We start from the raw sequence: 20,351 nt of genomic DNA, 5'->3' as shown, positions 1-20,351 counted from the left end.
CATAAACTGTTACAGTCAAATGACAAATAATTTATTTTTATTTTTTCATCAAATAATCAATATTTTTCCATGTCTCTTGGTGAATTAATTTGGCTCAATCAGTCGCCTTCAGCACTTTGCAATGAGTCTATTCTGTAGAGCACAGGTGTCAAAGTCCAGTCCTCAAGGGCCGGTGTCCTGCAACTTTTAGATGTGTCCCTGGTCCGACACGCCTGAGTCAAATAATCAGGTAATTAGCAGGACTCTGAAGAACCTGACTGCATACGAGCTAATTGTGCCATTTGATTCGGGTGTGTGGGAGCAGGGAACCTCTAAAAGTTTCAGGACACCGGCCCTCGAGGACCGGAGCTTGACGCCCCTGCTGTAGAGTGTATATATTTGTAAATCTGACTCTGATGACGTCAGTGCCTCACCAGCTATGAACTCTACCGCACGTCACTGACAACAACAACAACCACCACCACCTCCACTATATTTTACATCAGACACCGGAGCAGATGAAGGGCCTGCTGTTGGGAACATGTCAGTCAGTTTGACACATTTCGCAGCATCCGTTTAAAGAACTAGTTTCTTTTTTTCGTGCAGTTTCTCTGCGCCTCCCTTGCGTTTCTTATCCATTACTACTGTGATCACCGCTGCACAAAGTTCCACATGGAGCGTGAAGGTGTTTTTCTACTTTATGATTGGCCTAGCCCTTTAGACTGTCAGGGATGATAACCAATGGGCTGCAGTAGCCTGTGGTAAGGGCCGGATGATCGGAACAGACTCTTGCGCTGCTGATTTTATTTTTCTTCATGCATTATGCAAATATAACGTGGCAGATATATATAATAATAATAATAATAATAATAATAATAATACATATTATTAATATACATGTCGGGTCTGCCAGCCCAAACAGCACGTCGGCCCACCGGGCAAATGCCCGGTACGCCCGATTACCAGTCCATGCCTGCTTGCAAGGGTTCCAAGGCTTTGGAGACATTTGTCCCAATCAACAGCTCAATCCCTGCATCAATCTCAGGCAAGTGAGCATGTTTCAAATAAGGCCATTTCTGAATATCACTCTGTTTTGGAATGTTTCTCTTGTGAACAGGCATGTGTGATTGCGTGTAAGCCTTGGGCAGCTCACAGAAATGCTCCCCAGTCAAACCAGCCACTTCCAGTCCTGGCACCATATAGCTGCTCACCACTTTCTCTTGGCCCATCGTCCGTAGGGGAATATGGGCCTTCTTTCCTGGAACACTAAGTTTGTCCCTTAGTGCCTCTGTACAGAACACGGCCGTACTTCCCGGGTCCAAGAAAGCATAGGTGGTGACAATCTTATCACCCTTCTTGGACTTTACTTGCACTGGAACTATTGGAAGTTTGCAGTCGTAATCACCAGCCCCTGTAAGCCCACTTGACATCAGGGCACTGTCAGTGGACACCTCTGATTTCCTCTCAGCTTGGTCCGGATCCTTGTCCTTTTCCTTTTGTGGAATGTGAAGAACAGTTGGATGTTTGAGACCACATTTTGCACAGGAAATCCGTTTTCTGCAAACTTTGCTCATGTGTCCAATACACAAACAGCCAAAGCAGACACCCTTCTCTCTTAAGAAGCCTATCCTCTGTTTTTGTGCCTTCTTCCCCAACTGTGGACACAAATCCAAAACATGTCCTTCTCCACAACAGATGCATGTTCTCCTCGCAAACTCCACATGCTCCTTTCCTGTAGTTCCAGGCTGAGTCTTGTGTATCACAGGAGCTAGAGTGGTAAATGGACTGAACTTATATAGCACTTTTCCAGTCATGTTGACCACCCAAAGCGCTGTACACTATAGCCACATTCACCCAGTCGCTCTCACTAACGCACACACATTTATACACCGAGACGCAGCTCGGTAGGCAACTTGGGGTTAAGTGCCTTGCCCAGGGACACATCGACATGTGGCAGGGGGAAGCTGGAATCGAACCCACAACCCTCAGATTGCCAGACGACTACTCAACCCACCAAGCCACAGTCGCCCAAAGTTGTAGCAAAGCTGGTTCCCTTAATTCCAGAACGAGTTTGTGGATTTGGCTTGTTCACTCCTCTATTAGTTCTCAGTGATGGAGCGTCCTGTATGTTTCCAAACACTAGGTCAGTTAGAACCCGCACTTGTTTCTCTATGAAAGTTGTGAGGTCAATGAATATAGCTCTCTGGCTGCGCTTATCCTGTAGTTCACAGGCTGCAGAACGCCACTTGTCTCGAAATTTGTAGGGTAACTTTTTTATGATGGTTTGCATGTTAGCAGGTATGTCCAGTTCATGCATGTATTGCACCTCTTCCATAACGTTACAGCAACCTCTGAGAAAAAGGCTATAATCACTAAGAGCTTTTGCATCTTCATTCTTGATTGGCAGCCATGAAAGAGCTTTTTCCATGTAAGCGTATGAAATCCTCTGCTCATTTCCAAACTGCTCTTTTAACAACACTTTTGCTTTAGCATATCCTCTCTCAGGATCCATATGCTGGCAACTTCTGATCAATTCTTTGGGGAGACCCCTTGTGTGCTGTTCCAAGAAATACAGTCTGTCACTGTGATTTGCAGTGTTCCTTTCCACACTGTTCTCGAAGGCCTTCACAAACGCATGATATTTTAATGGATCACTATCAAAGATTGCTATCTCCCTCTTAGGCAAAGATGAAAGACACTGTTGCTGCACCAACAGTGATGTTATTTCATTTTGCTTGCTCATAATGCCAAGCACATTGCTTTGATCTTCATTCGGACCAATATTTAAGGCATCTCCATCTTGCATTTGTATCCATTCTCGAGTACTGTGATTCACTGCATATAAATTAGTTCCATGTGAATGAATTAACTGAGATGGATTTCTCTCCTTAGGTCTTCTTCCTGCATCCAGGTAAGCATGGTTGATTTCGTGTTGTGACCTTTGTGGTACAAATGACTTTGCTTTAGTATTAAGGAGCAGTTTTTGTCCTTTTACCAGATAGGAGTTCATTCCATCCGAGCGCTTTAATACAGAGGTTCCCTCACTCAAGATGCTCCGAGACTTGAGCACATCCAATTTTGGCATGTTTTCCGCAATTTCTTCATCCAACTTAAATTGTTCTTTCCTTTTACGCAACCGTTCCTCCTCCTCTTCCAGTTCATGTTTATCTTTTAATAATTTTTGTCTTGTCCTTAAAGCTGCCAAGTCAGCCTCTGCTTTGAGACGTGCAGAAGAAATACTGGAAGCAACAGACTCTCTTCCTGTGGCAGAGTTTCGTGATTTGGACACCCTGCTTCCCACATTTGACATACTGTCATTTGGTTTTACATCGTCTTGTAGCTCATCTGCATCAATGACTAAGGCATCCTGTTGCTGAGTTTCATCAGGTATTGGAAGCAACTCCTGTTTATTCATTTCACCATAATCAGTTTGATCATGTAACTCAAGCAATTCATCTGGCTCAATCAACCATTGCTCAACCCACATTTAAATTGTGTTGCTATAGGTCATGATGTTAGAAAACCATTCATTTTGGATCTTCTGTTGCTCTTCAGGGAGTAAAGGAATCAGCAGGTCATGTGACTTGATGGCATTTCCACACTGATCAATTAAACTCTCCAAAAGAGCTTGTACTTGTGAAACATTTTCCTTATTTTTCATTAATTCATTTGTTGTATGAACCCTTTAACTTTATCCACACTCTTTCTCCTTTTATTTTGAAGCGTTTCGATTTCGTTTGCCAAAGCCTTTGCTGTGGGCTTAGATTGCCTTTTCTCACTCTCCATTTCACAACTTAAAACACCCTTTTGACTCATTTTCTTTTTTTTTTTTGGCGTTTTTTTTTCCAGTTACTTCTCAATAAATATGCATCCACTTCAACTTTCAAACATGTTCAAAACACGTCATGCAGTAGCAAAGCAGAGGCAATTTCAATGAGATAAAGCAGATCTTCAATGTAGCATGGGTGTAGGCTACAATGCGTCCAAACACTTCCACGAATCCAGAAATGTCATGCATATTAGCAGAGCAGCGGCAATTTCAAAGGGACAAAGCAAAGATTCATCATCTGACAGTGCAAAGATATTACAGTACCGAATCCACACAATCAATGCTAGCGATCGGTATGACAACTCAAACGGTGTTTAATCCAACAATGTCCCCAATGGACAAACAGCATATGTGTGCCGCATTCCTTCCAATGTACAGCTTAATGTGCATAAACACCAGCCAGCCTACCTGGCTTTTGAGTCCTCCGAGGCTGTGGCTTAATGATCGAAAGTCGGTCCAGTCTTCCTTCCTTTATCTCCGATGATCCTTTCTCCCATTTGGTCCTTGAAACGTCCGCAGTTGCTTTCCTAATGTCGCCTTTTGTTGACAAAGATGTAGCGACTTTTATCCAAAAAGCCAAGCAGTCGCTGAGAGGCTGAGGTATGAGTGTATGATTGTAGGACGCGCTGTACCACACAAAAATCCGCTGCAATCCAGATGCGTCTTGACGAGTTTATTGAAAAAGGTTGTCCAACTTAATCCAGTAATCCAATAATAATAACGTGCTCAAAGTAAAAAGACAATCACAGTGTAGGCAGCGTAACAGCGGTCAACAAAAGATACGGCTTCCCCGTAACTCACCCTCTCTCCAGTTAGGCTACTACCTCCCGTGCCTGTGCACCTGCCCTAAACTTAGTTCAATGTTACCGCCCCCAATTACTGTGACAAGAAATTAAACAACAAAAGTAACGAAATATAATAACCCAAGTAACCCAAATATAAACCATCAAATTATATTACTTAACATTACATAAATCAGATTGAATAATAATAATAATAATAAAACACCTTCATGGCTCCTACAAAACCTTTACTTAAGAAACCATCTCTTGATCAAGATGAGTTAGTAAATTACAGATCTATATCTAATCTGCTTTTCTTATCTAAATTCTTGATAAAGTAGCTGTTAATCAACTATGTGAACATTTACAAAGTAATGACCTACTTGAGGAGTTTCAGTCAGGCATTAGAGTTCATCACAGCACTGAAACAGCTCTAGTGAAGGTCACTAATGACATTCTCATGGCCTCAGATAATGGACTTGTGTCTATACTTGTCCTGTTAGATCTTAGTGCTGCATTTGACACAGTTGATCAAAATATTCTCCTACAAAGACTTGATCATACTGTAGGGATTAAGGGGAAAGCATTAGGCTGGTTTAAATCTTATCTGTCGGACAGATTCCAGTTTGTTCATGTTAATAATAAATCTTCCTCAATTGTCTAGGGTCACCTGTGGAGTACCACAGGGTTCAGTCCTTGGACCAATTCTATTTACTATATATATGCTTCCGATTGGCAGACACCATGGGATTAATTTCCACTGTTATGCTGATGACACTCAGCTATATTTATCAATAAATCCTGATTAATCCATTCAGTTACTTCGACTGCAGTCATGTCTTGATGACATCAAAAGCTGGATGACTTTAAATTTCCTGCATTTAAATTCTGACAAGACAGAAGTTGTAATCTTTGAACCAGAGTCCTCAAAAAAATAAACTTCTTAATCAATGACTTAATCTGGATGGCATTAAATTGGCCTCTGGTAATAAAGTTAAAAATCTTGGTGTTGTTTTCGACCAAGACATGTCATTTAAATCCCATATTAAACAGGTTTCCAGAGTTTCCTTTTTTCACCGAATATCGCCAAAATTAGAAACATTCTGTCCAGGGGTGATGCTGAAAAACCAATCCATGCATTTGTTACTTCAAGGCAGGACTATTGTAATTCTTTACTATCAGGAAGTCGACAAAATGCAATTAGAAGTCTACAGCTGATCCAAAATGCTGCGGCAAGAGTTCTGATGAAAATCAACAAGAGGGATCATATTTCTCCAATTTTAGCTTCCCTTTATTGGCTTCCTGTTAAATAAAGAATAGAATTTAAAATTCTTCTTCTAACGTATAAAGCCCTTAATAATCAAGCTCCATCATATATCAGAGCTCTGATTACCCCGTATATTCCTAACAGAGCACTTCGCTCTCAGACTGCAGGTCTGCTGGTGGTTCCTAGAGTCTCTAAAAGTACAATGGGATGCAGATCCTTTAGCTATCAGGCTCCTCTCCTGTGGAACCAACTCCCAGTTTTGGTCCATGAGGCAGACACCCCGTCTACTTTTAAGACTAATCTTAAAACTTTCCTTTTTGACAAAGCTTATAGTTAGAGTGGCTCATGTTACCCTGAGCTACCTCTATAGTTGTGCTGCTATAGGCTTAGGCTACTGGAGGACATCAGGGTCTAATTTTCTCACTCTACTGATTTCTACTGTTCTCCAGTCTACTGTTCCCCAGTTTTGCATTGCATTACATTGAAATGATTGTCGTCATTTCAGCTTTTAACTTTTTGCTCTCTCTCTTTTTTCTTCATAGTAGGCACACCTGGTCTGACGTTCTGTTAACTGTAATATCATCCAAGGATGACAGATCACCCGCTAATATCATCTAATGTGAACAGATTACTGGATCAATGTTTGCGTCTGTGCTTTTTTGTCTTGAGGAAGGGAAAGGACATTCATTTCAGGGGCAGACTGGTTGGCAGATCTTGCTTTTGGGATTTTCATGTCAAAAAGTTTTGTACTTCAAATGTACAGTGCAGTCAAGGCTTTCAGTAGGATGTTGCAGCTTCGTTCAAGCCAGCTGAGGGATAATACTCTCACTCACATGCCAACACTAAAGCAAGATACACCATCAGCAGATCAGTATGGATCTACATATGTGTGTGAGCAAACATTTTCACTAATGAAGTTCAACAAATCCAGATACAGGTCTTCCATTACAGATGACCACCTTGCAGCTGTCCTGCGCATAGCTGTATCAGACATTGAACCAGATTTCTCATTGAAAACTTAACTGAACTACAATGATTCCAATAATTTTGTGCTAATGTTGATAAGCTGTTCATGTTTACAATAAGACTTTATTGTTCATGGTGGAGAAGTTCACATTATAAAATAATCTCATTTTCATTTGTGAAGAGTTTAAAATAATCAAAATCTTATAGTATGATTGTGTTTTACACTATCACTTTTATATACTTATATATACATTATATACATATTTACAGAATATGTTTAATTTGTTATTACCAAAAGAATCATAAAAAGGCAGAATGAGCATTATAAAATTATTAGTTTTAGTGGTGCTGCCCTCCAGCACATTTCATATTTGTCACGTGGCCCCCTAAAGAAATTAATTGCCCACCCCTGCCCTAGGCCGTAGTTCAATGATAGACTTTGTCAGTCGTTTCATCTGATCTGCGGCCGCATGTCTTGGACACTCGAGTGAAGAGAGGGGCATAACTCTCCACTGAACACTACCTGGTGGTGAGTTGGCTCCGATGGTGGGGGAGGAAGCCGGTCAGACCTGGCAGGCCCAAACATATTGTGAGGGTCTGCTGGGAACATCTGGCAGAGTCCCCAGTGAGACGGAGCTTTAACTCCCACCTCTGGGAGAGCTTTGAACACGCCCTGATGGAGGCGGGGGACATTGAGTCTAAATGGACCATGTTCCGCGCCTCTATTGTTGAGGCGGCTGGTCGGAGCTGTGGCCGCAAGGTTGTCGGTGCATGTCGCGGCAGCAACCCTCGAACACGCTGGTGGACACGGCGGTGAGGGAAGCCGTCAAGCTGAAGAAGGAATCCTACCGGGCAAAGACCTCCTTAATCCAACCAACACGTCTTCCATTGCAGAAGCAGAGCACGTTGGATAGTCGAATCTCGGATTCAGGAAGAGCAGTGTGGTTTTCGTCCTGGCCGTGGAACGCTGGATCAGCTCTACACCCTCACCAGGATCCTGGTTGAGTTTGCCCAACCAGTCTAAATATGCTTTGTGGATCTGGAGAAGGCATTCGACCGTGTTCCCCGAGGGATCCTGTGGGGGGTACTTTAATAAGGGCTGTCAGGAAAATTCCTTTTAATTAATGACTTCATTATTGACAATAATCTTGATGTTATGTTTTTAACAGAAACATGGTTACATGAACTTAATGAAGCACATACTCTGTTGGAGTAAACTTCCAAAATACAATTTCCTTTGTGAGAGCAGACAGCAAAGGAAAGGTGGAGGAGTAGCAACATTGTATAATGATTCACTAAAGGGTAAAAAGGTTCTTTTGGGAAAATTCGACTCTTTTGAACATTTGGCTCTCCAGGTAAAGAGCCCGGTACGAACTATGTTTCTCAATGTTTACAGGCCTCCTAAGTCCATATCAAACTTTTTTAATGATTTTAGTGACCTCCTATCTATGATATGCGTTGATTATGACTGTTTAATTATTGTGGAAGACTTCAACTTTCACGTTGACAACCCTGAAGACAGAAGTGCAAAAGAACTGTGTGACACACTTAGAAACTTTGGTTTAACTCAAAATGTTAAACAGCCAACACACAAGCAGGGACATATTTTAGACCTGATCATCACTAAAGGTCTAAACATTTCTAAGGTCAATGTAACTGATGTTGCCCTATCTGATCACTTTTCTGTTACCTTTGAAAGCATCATTTCCAGTGACTCATTTAGCCAAAGGGACATCGTAAGAAAACGCACCTTTAAGGACAATGCCATGGAAACTTTTGTTCAAGCTTACCCTGCTACTTCAACCTTGGGCTGCAACTCGGTAGATGAGCTAGTCATTCTAAAGTCTCAGACATCACTGACTGCATTGCCCCAGTTAAAGTGAAAGTTTTTTTCCGGGAAGACAAAATCTCCTTGGAGAAGTGCTTCAGCCATTAGAAGTGCAAAACGGGAGTGTCGAAAAGCTGAACGCAGGTGGAGAAAGAACAGACTCCAGGTTCACTATGACATCTATAAAGATAGACTTTAGAGATATAACTTACAACTGAAAAATACAAGGAAATCTTTCTTCTCTGAGATCATCAACAAAAACATTAATAATACTCGTGCCTTATTTGCCACAGTCGGCAGGTTAACAAATCCTCCTGTGTCCGTGGCTTTTGAACTCCACTCCACCAGGGCCTGCAACGAATTTGCTAACTTCTTTACTGAGAAAATCCAAAAGATCAGGGGATCAGTCTGTACATCCATATCAAGGTCAGTACCAAAGTTGTGTCCAACTAGAATTGATCTTGACAAAATGTCCCAAATCAGCCAAATAAACTACAAAAGCTTAGAGGAGATCATTCAGCAGCTAAATTCCTCCTCCTGCTGCCTTGATGTTCTACCCACAGTTTTCTTTAAGAAAGTTTTGTAATAGTAATAGTAATATCATCGTTATTGTCATTGAAACATACATTGAAACATACATTACAATGAAATTGTTTTCTGCTTTTAACTTATCACCCTTGGGGAGCAGTGGGCTGCCATGTGCGGCGCCCGGGGAGCAATCTGGGGTTAAGGGTCTTGCTCAGGGAGCCAAAGTGCCAGGTCCGGGAATCGAACCGGGTACTTGCAACCTGCTGCGTGCTGCTCTTAACCACTCGGCCACGACGCCCCCCCTGTCATAGCGTCTGATTTGACTCAGATAATAAACATGTCCCTTCTGTCAGGTGTTTTCCCCCAGTCCCTAAAAACATCAATTCTCAAACCACTACTGAACAAGAACAATTTAGACAAACTACTACTCCAGAACTACAGGCCCATTTTAAACCTCCCCTTTATCAGTAAGATTATTGAAAAAGCTGTGTTTCAACAGCTAAACACTGTTGCGACTTCAAACAAAACCAGCCTAGTCGCTTGAGAGGGAAAGATAGGGTCCTGTTTGTCTGAATCCGGGATTATATCTGGGGTGATTTATTAAACAGCGGCTTTTAACTGGTGATTACATTCATATGGAAACATGTCTGTATAGTGTTACATGATCTGTACTTTTTTGAAGCAAGTCAAAAACGGTCAACAAAAAATACGGCTACCCCGCTCCCTTCTCTCCTGTCAAACCCAGTAAAGGTAGGCACGCCTTACCTGGTGTCAAGGTGTTTAATGACATTCCTATAAATAAAGACTGTGGACTTATCACAGTGCTGGTATTATTGGACCTCAGTGCAGCATTGAATACTATCACTCCATCCTGTTAGAGCGCCTGGAGAATTGGGTCGGCCTCTCTGGTACAGCACTCAACTGGTTTAAATCCTACTTAAAAGGACAGGGAATTGTTCAGTAGGTAACTTTACATCAGCAATGACAAAAACACATGTGGGGTCCTTCCACTGGCTCCCTGTATCTCAGAGAATAGACTTTAAAATCCTTCTGTTAGTCTATAAATCCCTGAATGGCTTAGCACCTAAATACATCACAGACTTGTTATCAGGGCATCAACCCTCCAGACCACTCAGGTCTTCTGGCTCCAGCCTGCTCTGCAGAACCAGACCCAGAACCAGACATGGAGAAACAGCATTTAGTTCCTATGCTCCACTGATCTGGAACAAACTTCCAGAAAACTGTAAAAGTGCTGAAAGCCCGGGTTCCTTTAAATCAAGATTAAAAACACATTTGTTTAGGATTGCCTTCGACTGCTCCAATTGAACTGTATTACTGAAACATCATTAGTTAAACTTTTTTAGTCCAACTGCTTTTAATGTTTGCTTTTAGTTTCTCTATTTTTTGCTATATTTTGTTCCTACTTGCTTTTGTTCTGTTTTATTTTCCTATATTTTAATCATGCAAAGTACTTTGCATTGTCTTTGTACTGAAATGTGCTATACAAATACATTTGCCTTGCATTGCCTTGCCTTACTCCACACTATCTCTCAGACTTGATTCAACCATATTATCGGGTCTCTAAGGTCAGCTGATCTGCTGCTCCTGGCCGTTCCAAGGTGGAGGCTGAAGCTCAGAGGTGATGGAGCTTCTGCTTCTGCAGCTCATCTGTTGTGGAACGGGTTACCGAGCATGTTAGGCACAAACCTTCACTGTCTTCTTTTAAATCCTTTTTAAAGACTCACCATTTCTCTGGCCTTCAACACAGCTTGAGTTGTTTTTCCCCCATGAGTCAACTGTGTACCTTGTTTTTATGTCTGTTTTATTTTATTTTTAGTATTGGTGTTAATGAAATGTACAGCACTTTGGTCGACAATCTGTTGTTTTTAATGAACTTTAGAAATAAATTGGATTGGATAAAGTGGAGTTTAACAGAGGATCAGGGATGTTTCCTTGGGATGGACGTTGGGAGCCAGGAGAGGAAGCGTTGCTTCAGCTGAAGACTTCACCTCCTGAGAGGATCAACCCAAGTTTCCCTGATGCTTTTGCTCCAGGGTGGATTCCTCTGCTTGGAAACCGTGGGATGCAGTGTTTCCAGATCCGATTATTCCCCCTTGGATAATTTTTCATGAGGATTTAAATAAAAGCTTTTCTTGGATGGTTTTTGAACACTGTAGAACTAAAATGGAATATATTTTTTCCTGGGATACTTTGAGACGCTATGGATTTAAGTTGGATTAACCATTTTCTTTGGATATTTTGGGACTCTGTGGATAATAATTGGAATAACTTTTCATTGCATATTTTGGTTATGAGTCAAATTACCCTTTCTTTGGATTTTGAGGTAATGTTTTATCATTTTCTTTGGGTTTTCTGTGGAGCTGTTGTTACATATTGGATTTATTCCTTAAGGCAACAACTCAAGACAAAGACCTGGACAGCAGAAAAAGCCTGGCTGCTCCACTAATATCTGTTACACAAGGTTTCAACTGCCTGGATGAGCTGTTTGCCAGCTTACCAAATTCCTCAACACCAGAGACCCAGCAGATTCCTAATCATCTACACGAGGACATCAGGACATAGATCGACTAAAGAATTCATCACTCAGGCTGTCAACGTAACCCTGCATCAGGACCAGAATCAACTCATCTCGCTGTGCAGTAAGGTCAGTGAGGAAGTGAGCAGAGAAACAACAGATGCTCTGAAGTCTGATCTCAGCTGCAGCAGAGAACGACCTTCAGCTGGGAGACAGCAGGAGAAGACAGGACTGAGGGGCCTGTGGACCATAAGAAGCTTTGTGTTCTGCCCAAAGTTATTCAGCCCCTGTAATAAAAGGCTGCAGGTTATATGCAAGAGTGATTAACGTCCTGCTAATCAAAGCTAGTTTCAGTCAGCCAAGAGTTCTGTCTTAAAGGAGAAGATTCCAACATGTGTCAAAAAGAGAGTTCACGCCTGCCTGTTGAAGATCCTCTCCACACCTGTTCTAGGAGCCGACCCATGAGAGGAAAGAGAACCGGGACAAACGATGGAGAAAGATCTGCTGCTCAGCAAAGTTAGATTTAGAGTTAATTAGTATCAGCAAACTAAGGAGAGTTAGCTTAGTTAAATAAATTATGTTGTTGTGATTTGATTATTATTTTGCTTCTGCTGTTATTTTACCCAGATAAGCATTGCTTATTATAGAATAATGTGAAACTGTAAATAATTTGTGGACATTGAGTCATTAGAGTCATTATCATCATTGAGTTCTTTGATGGTGGTAAAATAGTTCTGGTCTTGGTTCTGGAAGTATTGGGAGGATTTTAAAGGTTTCCTTGGCCCAGTTTAAACATCATCCTGATTACTTATTCTTTCCTCCTCACTAAAATCTTTCTAGCTCAGATACAGATTGTAAAACAGAGGAACAGCAGCTGTTAACGGTTGTGGGTTGAAAACCTGATCCCAGCAAGGCTACTTAGGGGCTAAATGGAAAGAGGAAGAAGGGTGGGACGCTCTGAAGGATGTAGCTGTTAGCAGCTAGATGAATATTCTTCAGCACCAGCTTGAATAAATCACCTCAGAACTCTGGACCGGGTAAAACCCGACAGAATCAGGAACCTCAGACCCGTTAGATGGAGAGCTGGATAGAGTTAACCTCTCATAGTTAGGAAGTTAGAGGGGAGGGGCTTAACTCTGTGACAGCAGAACCAAACATCAGAACCATGTTGGACATACTGATGGTCCACTGGTCCACAAAGTCCAGCATGGAGATGACTGAACAGAACCGATGGAAAAGTAGTTGTTGTACATGTACAGACCATAAATATGGAGTCCAGCTGGGTTTGATGCTGCCGGGCAGACGGACCTCTGGGAACCTCTGAGTTCTGCTGGTCCACTCTGTGGAGGAACCAGAACAATCAGGAAGGAATGAAATATTCATTCAGCGGTTTTCACAGATCACCAAGAGCTTCACAGTAAAAGTCCTTTAAACAGAAAAACTGAGCATCAAATGGACACAATGAAATATAAGGATGAAGACCAGAACCACCCAGTAGATATTTTAAAAAGTGAGACTTGAACATGGACTTCAAACTGTCCACACTGTCAGCAGATCTGATACTGGTGGGGACAGTGACCCAGAGCTTGGAGACAGTGGAGGTGAAGGTTCTGTCCACACAGGTCTTCAGGACAGTGTGTGGGACATCCAGTAGATCCTGTAGGTCCCTGGAAGCCATTGAGCTCACATTATATCTGTCCACACAGAGACAATCAGAAGGTAAAGGTCCGTGAAGGACATATGGACATGAGCAGAGAACCAGATGATCTAGGTAGTTGGAGATGATGAAGCTTTCCTTCCCTGCTGAACTGCTCTCACAACGCACACAGGAACCAAGTCTTGATGGGTCAGACTGGCTCTACCAGGTATTTCCCAGCGGGTCGTGGAAATGTGATCCACTGTTAGTCTGACATGGAGGCAGGAAGCAGCAGAACCTCCTGATCAGCATCAACACAGACATGAAGACATGAAGGTGTTTTCATCAGAACGGGGCAGCTGAGATAACGGATCAAACCTCTGTCTGCAAATAGAACTGGAACATCTGAGATCTCACTGGGAGGAACTGGGTTTCTGTTCTTGGCTCATAAAGAACTGTAATGGGTCATTTCCAGAACCTCAGACCGGTCCATACTAGGGCTGGTGATTGGCTAAAATATCACAACATGATTCCTTGCAATGAAATCAGGATTTTATTATCCATCCATCTTCTTCCGCTTATCCGGGGTCGGGTCACGGGGGTAGCAGCTTCAGTAGGGAGGCCCAGACGTCCTTCTCCCTGGCCACTTCGGCCAGCTCCTCCGGGGGAATCCCAAGGCGTTCCCAGCAGAGAGACATAGTCCCTCCAGCGTGTCCTGGGTCTTCCCCTGGGCCTCCTCCAGGTGGGACATGCCCGGAACACCTCACAAGGGAGGCGTCCAGGAGGCATCCTAACCAGATGCCCGAGCCACCTCAACTGGCTCCTCTCGGCGTGGAGGAGAAGCGGCTCTACTCTGAGTCCTCCCCGGATGACTGAGCTCCTCACCCTATCTCTAAGGAAGAGCCCAGACACACTACGGACTCATTTTGGCCGCTTCTATCCGGGATCTCGTTCTTTCTATCACAACCCAAAGCTCGTGACCATAGATGAGGGTAGGAACGTAGATCGACCGGTAAATCGAGAGCTTCGCCTTTTGGCTCAGCTCTCTCTTCACCACAACAGATCAGTACAGCGCCCGCTTCACAGCAGACGCTGCACCAATCCGCCTGTCGATCTCCCGCTCCATCTTCCCCTCATTCGTAAAAAAGACCCCAAGATACTTGAACTCCTCCATTAGGGGCAGCACATCCTCCCCAACCCCATCCCTCCCCAATCCGGTTCAAGACCATGATCTCGGATTTGGAGTCACTGATTTTCATCCCGGCCGTTTCACACTCGGCTGCGAACCGCTCTAGTGAGAGCTGTAGATCACACCCTGATGAAGCCAATAGGACCACGTCATCCGCGAATAGCAGAGACGCAATCTTAACGCACCAAGGTGTTGAACAGAATCGGTGACAAAGGGCAACCTTGGCGGAGTCCAACTCTCACCGGAAACGAGTCCGACTCACTGCCGGCAATGCGGACCAGACTCTGACACCGGTCATACAGAGACCTGACAGCCCTTATTAAAGGGCCCGGTACTCCATACTCCCTGAGTACCCCCCACAGAATCCCTCGAGGGACACGGTCAAATGCCTTCTCCAGATCCACAAAGCACATGTAGACTCGTTGGGCAAACTCCCATGCCCCTTCCAGGATCCTGCTGAGGGTGTAGAGCTGATCCAGTGTTCCACGTCCAGGGTGAAAACCACACTGCTCTTCCTGAATCCGAGATTCGACTATCTGACGGACCCTCCTTTCCAGAACCAAGGAATAGACCTTACCAGGGAGGCTTCAGAGTGTGATTCCTCTGTAGTTGGAACACACCCTCCGGTCCCCCTTTTTGAATAGGGGGACCACCACCCCAGTCTGCCAATCCAGGGGAACTGCCCCCGATGTCCATGCGATGCTGCAGAGCCACGTTAACCAACACAGCCCTGCAACATCAAGAGCCTTAAGGTACTCCGGGCGAATCTCATCCACCCCCGGGGCCTTGCCACCGAGGAGCTTTTTAACAACCTCGGCGACTTCAGCACCAGAGATGGGAGAACCCGACCCAGAGTCCTCAGGCTCTGCTTCTGCAACAGAAGACGTGTTGGTGGGATTAAGGAGGTCTTTGAAATATTCCGCCCACGGACGCACAACGTCCCGTGTTGAGGTCAGCAGCACACCACCCCCACTATAAACAGTGTGGGTACTGCACTACTTCCCCCTCCTGAGATGCCGGATGGTGGACTAGAATCGCTTCGAAGCCGTACGGAAGTCTTTCTCCATGGCCTCTCCGAACTCTTCCCACGCCCGAGCCGCCTGCCGCTTCAACTGCCGGTACACATCAGCTGCTTCTGGAGTCCCACGAACAATAAAGCCCGGTAGGACTCCTTCTCTAGCTTGACGGCTTCCCTCACCGCTGGAGTCCACCAGTGTGTTCGAGGGTTGCCGCCGCGACATGCATCGACAATCTTGCTGTCACAGCTCAGACTAGCCGCCTCAACAGTAAAGGCGGAGAACATGGTCCACTCAGACTCCATGTCCCCCATTTTATTAGTCTCTGAGACTAATAAGGATTTTATTAGTTTCTCAAAATAACAATAAAGCTTTTCAAGAAAAATCTAGAGAATCATTTAGACCAGAGCATTTCTGACACATTTTAATGAGTTGATGCAGTTCTGCTAACTTGTCTGAAGCACAACTGAATTGTAATACATTTATTGAGATGTTTAAGAGCTGAAGAACAGCTGCAGCTCCTAACTCCTGTGAGGGAACAACCCCAAGTCTCTGGTTCTGATCCGAGTTATTGTTCCAGCTCCAGCTGAGAAGAACTGAAACTCTTTAGTCACTAAAACTGAGTAAGACTTTCAAATACGATGACAAAACGGTTCAGGAACAAAGAAAGAAAGTCCAGTTGGTTCCATGTTGGATTTGATTCAATCACTATGAATATGGGAGAGGGACTAAACAGTCCAGTTAGCTCATTTATATGGAACAGAACCAATCAGAGTGAGCTTTGGTCCAAACTAAATCTTTGACTTTAACCAGAGAAAAGTGTTTAATGATGGCGACTAATCAATGAGGCCCAAAAGCAAACAGATCAGAGCTGTTAAACATGATGTAGCAGCATCCAGGACGCCTCCAACAACATCCATTCTTTCCACTTTCACTGCTGTGGTTCTGGAGAACATCCAACACACACCGCTTCACATATGAACATAGAAATGTGGGAAAAAGAGCTGAGCTCACGTTAAACACATGTTAGAATAAAACATATTAGACTGACTCAGTTTCCACAATTACAGCAGTTAGATACAGCTCACCTCTCTGAGGACGGAGGTCCAGAAGGTTTGAAGTCATGGATGACACCCTTTGACCTGTCGCTCCTAAATGACACACAGCTGGGTTCTGGTTCCTCTTGATGTGTTTGTGTCAGTCTCTTAGTAATCCTGTCAGAAGAAGAAAACTTATTATAACCCATTTTGAGACTTAACTACTTGAGCCTGGATTGACCCAGGTCCAAAAAGCTACAGAACCCCTCCATGTGGGCCACCATCAGCAGCAAGGTCAGGTTCTATGGCAGTTGGGTAGCAGGTGTAATGTATATCTCCTGGGATCACAACGTGGATCTAGGGACACAGGTTCATCTCACTGCTGGGTCAGGAACCAGAGCTGGTGAATGAGGTTAACTGGTACCAGTGAGAAGTGTTTGGACTCACCTCCATGGACAGCTTGGGTTCTGGAAACAAACTCCTGCAGAGGGGCTAAACTTTCTCCTGCTCTAGGGTTACCCAGAGAGAGGATTCTGGTGGCTGTGGGGAAACTCTTGGGCCTTCAGTTTGCCTTGAAGAAGTTCCGTCAGCCTGATGGGTCAAAAAGGGACAGAATGGTCCATCCCCAACTGTGTCTGGTTCAGGGGACTGCAGACCTGGACTTAGGATTTAATCAGGTGGTGGGAGGAGCGCTCAGAGGATCTTCTCACTCTGGTCACCGTGTCTTCCATGGAGGAAACAAAGTCTGAGTCCTTGGAGGAAGGTGAGTCCATCACTTTCTCTGAGGTTGGTGAAGGAGAAAAAAGCACCCTGTTGTCATGGCAACAGAAGTAAAGGGATTTATCCTGAGATGCTGAAGGCTCTGGACCCTGTGGGGCTATCCTGGTCGGCATGCCTCCTTTCTTTATGTCCAGTTTAGATATTTTTTTATAAAATGGTAAAGAAAATTAAATTGATTACTTTAATTACTTTAACATTTTTCATAGTTTGGCAGATCCTGAGACTTATATTCTGATGAGTCTTAAATATCAAATTTCAGTTTATTTATATTGCGCCAATGCATGAAACATGTCATCTCAAGGCAATTTACAAGTTTTTTTTTTTTTTTTTTGGGCGGGGGGGCAAAACTGACACTCATACAGGCAGAAGTAATTTTTTTCAGAAAATAGTTGTGTAAAAACTATTTAATATTAGAGTGACTAAATATAAATATATATCTGCATTAGGTATATGTGATATGTTTTTGTTAAGTTAACTTACTGTCGCGCAGGATTAACTTGACGTGGAGAAGAATAAGCGGAGTGTCTATCCAATGTAATTTATTACAGTTTTTCTCAAATGCTAAAACACATTTCACAAATGTTTCGTCCATGTTCTCCAATGTCTAAACACAACACCCTTTTCTAAAGCTACATAAACACAACCACACCTTCTCTCTTCAAAACTAAAACTTTCACACCCAAAGAGCAGCTCGAAGCTTTCAAAAATGTAAACACTAAACACATCATTACACTCTACAGCAAAACAATTGAAAACACAATGCTCAATTTGTGAGAAGGTTCTTTGTTTCTTTACTGCCAATGAATATTTTTACAAACTTTACAATTCTGGATCTTCTTAGAGTTCTGCAGAGGATTGGGCATTTAGATTTGTGAGTTTCATATGAAGGGTATAAATCTATAGTAAATTCTGTACACTACTGTAACACAACTCACTGCAAAAGCAGAATCTATTGCACACAACAGTACTCTTGAAAACATGATCAGGGTGTGAAGTTTTTTTTATTCATTTTACAGTATTTACACCACAATCACTGTGCGGCATCATGTCGCTGAGCTGCATCAGGCCACATCACCTCATCCACATCACAGGCTATATTGTCTCTTGCCAGGCACCGTGGGAAAAACGCCCTGGAATGGCGGATCCATCCTTGGAAGTTCTCCACTGGGATGTCAACACACGCCAGCTCCATTGCCCTTAGGAGTTTTTCTGTAGTGTATGGTTGTCTGTCATAAACCTTCCATCTCCACGATGAGAAGAACTCCTCTATAGGGTTCAGGAAAGGGGAGTAGGGTGGCAGACAGACGTTTAAAAAGTAGTTACTGTTGGTGGTGAACCACTCACTGATTTGGTTTGTTGTGTGGAAGCGTACATTGTCCCAAATGATCACATAAATGGGATGTTCGGGCCCAGGATGGTGTTGTTGGCGGTCCAGGAGGATATCTTTTAGCTCCTCTAGGAAGATTAGGAGACGTTGGGTGTTTTAAGACCCAAGGATAGCCTGCCGGTGGACAAGCCTCTCCAAACCCATAGCCGCACAAAGAGTAATATAACCCCCCCCCCCCCCCCCCCGTTGGCCCGGAACCTCAGTTATGGCTCTTTGGCCAATGATGTTACAGCCTCTTTGCCTTCGTTTGTGCAGGTTGAAGCCAGCCTCATCCAGGAAGAGGTACTCATGAGGTCTGGCCATCACGTCCAACTGTAATGTCCTCTGTGAAAATGTGAAAGTGCACAGGTGTTCAGAACAACAGTCAATCAGGTAGCAATGTAGTAATGTAGGCCACTGAGCAACACAGTATGTTTACTAACTGTACTGTGAACATGGATGTATACTTACTTGCACATACTCGTAACGTAGGTCTTTGTGTCGTGCAGAGTTCCGCTCAAAGGGAACCCTATAGACTTGTTTCATCCGCATCTTTTGGCGCCGGAGAACTCGGTCTATTGTGGCCAAGCTGACATCATCAATGCCCTCAAAATTCACATTATCGTCAATGACTTTGTCTCTGATCTCCCGGAGTCTGATGAGGTTGTTCTCACGAACCATATCCACAATGGGGGTTTCTTGTGCTGCTGTAAATATGGCAACCTGCCCACCTCTATGTGGCATTCTTTCAACTCTAAAGAAAGAAACGTGTCGTCAATTGACATGTTTTACAATACAGTAACAACTGATTTGAAACTACTGTAATAGACTACTTTCACAGGCTTGTAAAATTGTATTGTGACAAAGAAAGCAATAGAGTACAATACCTGTTGTGTTGTCTGAATGCCCTGATAATGGTGGCCACGGTGAACCTACTCAGGTTTGGACGGACTCTTAGTCCTGCTTCAGCCATTGTCATGCCATGGACAATGACATGGTCAATAACTGTTGCTCGCATCTCGTCCGTAATGATGGTACGAGGTTGTCTTGCTCTCCCTCCTGGACCTTCCCTCCCTTGTTGGCCTGCTCCTCTTCCACCATGGCCTGCTCCTCTTCCTCCATGGCCTGCTCCTCTTCCTCCCTGGCCTGCTCCTCTTCCTCCCTGGCCAGCTCTTCTCCCTCCTCGGACGCGATTACCTCTTCCCCTGACTCTGCCTTCATCCATTGTGTTTGTTTGGAATCTTCAGCAAACTGTGCACTCTGAACTTGCTTTTATACATGTGGTCACAGCATTAGCAACAGGTGTTTTCAATTTTGAGTCGTTGTGTGTAATGAATGACGCCAGGTGTGTTCATTTTGTTCAAATAATGCTGACTGTGGCAAGCATTTTGCATCACATGAGCTTTCATTTGAGAATATGAGCAGAGTTCTTTTGCAACTTGTGTTTTAGCAAGGAAAAATGTGTTAAGATTTATGTGAATGGAGGATTGTGTTTTGTGAATTGTGTCTTCATGTAAAATGTATTTATGATATTGGAAAATGATGGCTAGATTTAGTAAATGTGTTTAGACAACTGGTCCTTTGGTTTAGAGGACTGGCTTTTGTGTTTTAG

At 43.6% G+C, this 20,351-nt stretch overlaps 1 protein-coding gene across 1 annotated transcript in view; it reads right to left on the bottom strand.

Annotated features, from left to right (window-relative positions):
- LOC105922868 (NLR family CARD domain-containing protein 3-like) overlaps positions 1-19,456 on the bottom strand; it is a 68,250-nt gene extending 48,794 nt beyond the window's left edge. The window contains exons 1-4 of the mRNA XM_036141641.1: positions 19,211-19,456; positions 18,959-19,084; positions 16,645-16,736; positions 12,977-13,055 (exon numbers count right to left, since the gene is read on the bottom strand). Of these exons, the coding sequence (XP_035997534.1) occupies positions 12,977-13,055; positions 16,645-16,736; positions 18,959-19,084; positions 19,211-19,420 (507 nt within the window). The 5' untranslated portion in view covers positions 19,421-19,456. The remainder of the gene's footprint in view (positions 1-12,976; positions 13,056-16,644; positions 16,737-18,958; positions 19,085-19,210) is intronic.
- Between the last annotated feature and the right edge of the window lie 895 nt (positions 19,457-20,351).

Source organism: Fundulus heteroclitus, chromosome 9 (assembly GCF_011125445.2).
Source record: "Fundulus heteroclitus isolate FHET01 chromosome 9, MU-UCD_Fhet_4.1, whole genome shotgun sequence".
NCBI lineage: Eukaryota > Metazoa > Chordata > Actinopteri > Cyprinodontiformes > Fundulidae > Fundulus > Fundulus heteroclitus.
This window is presented reverse-complemented; position numbering and strand designations above follow the sequence as displayed.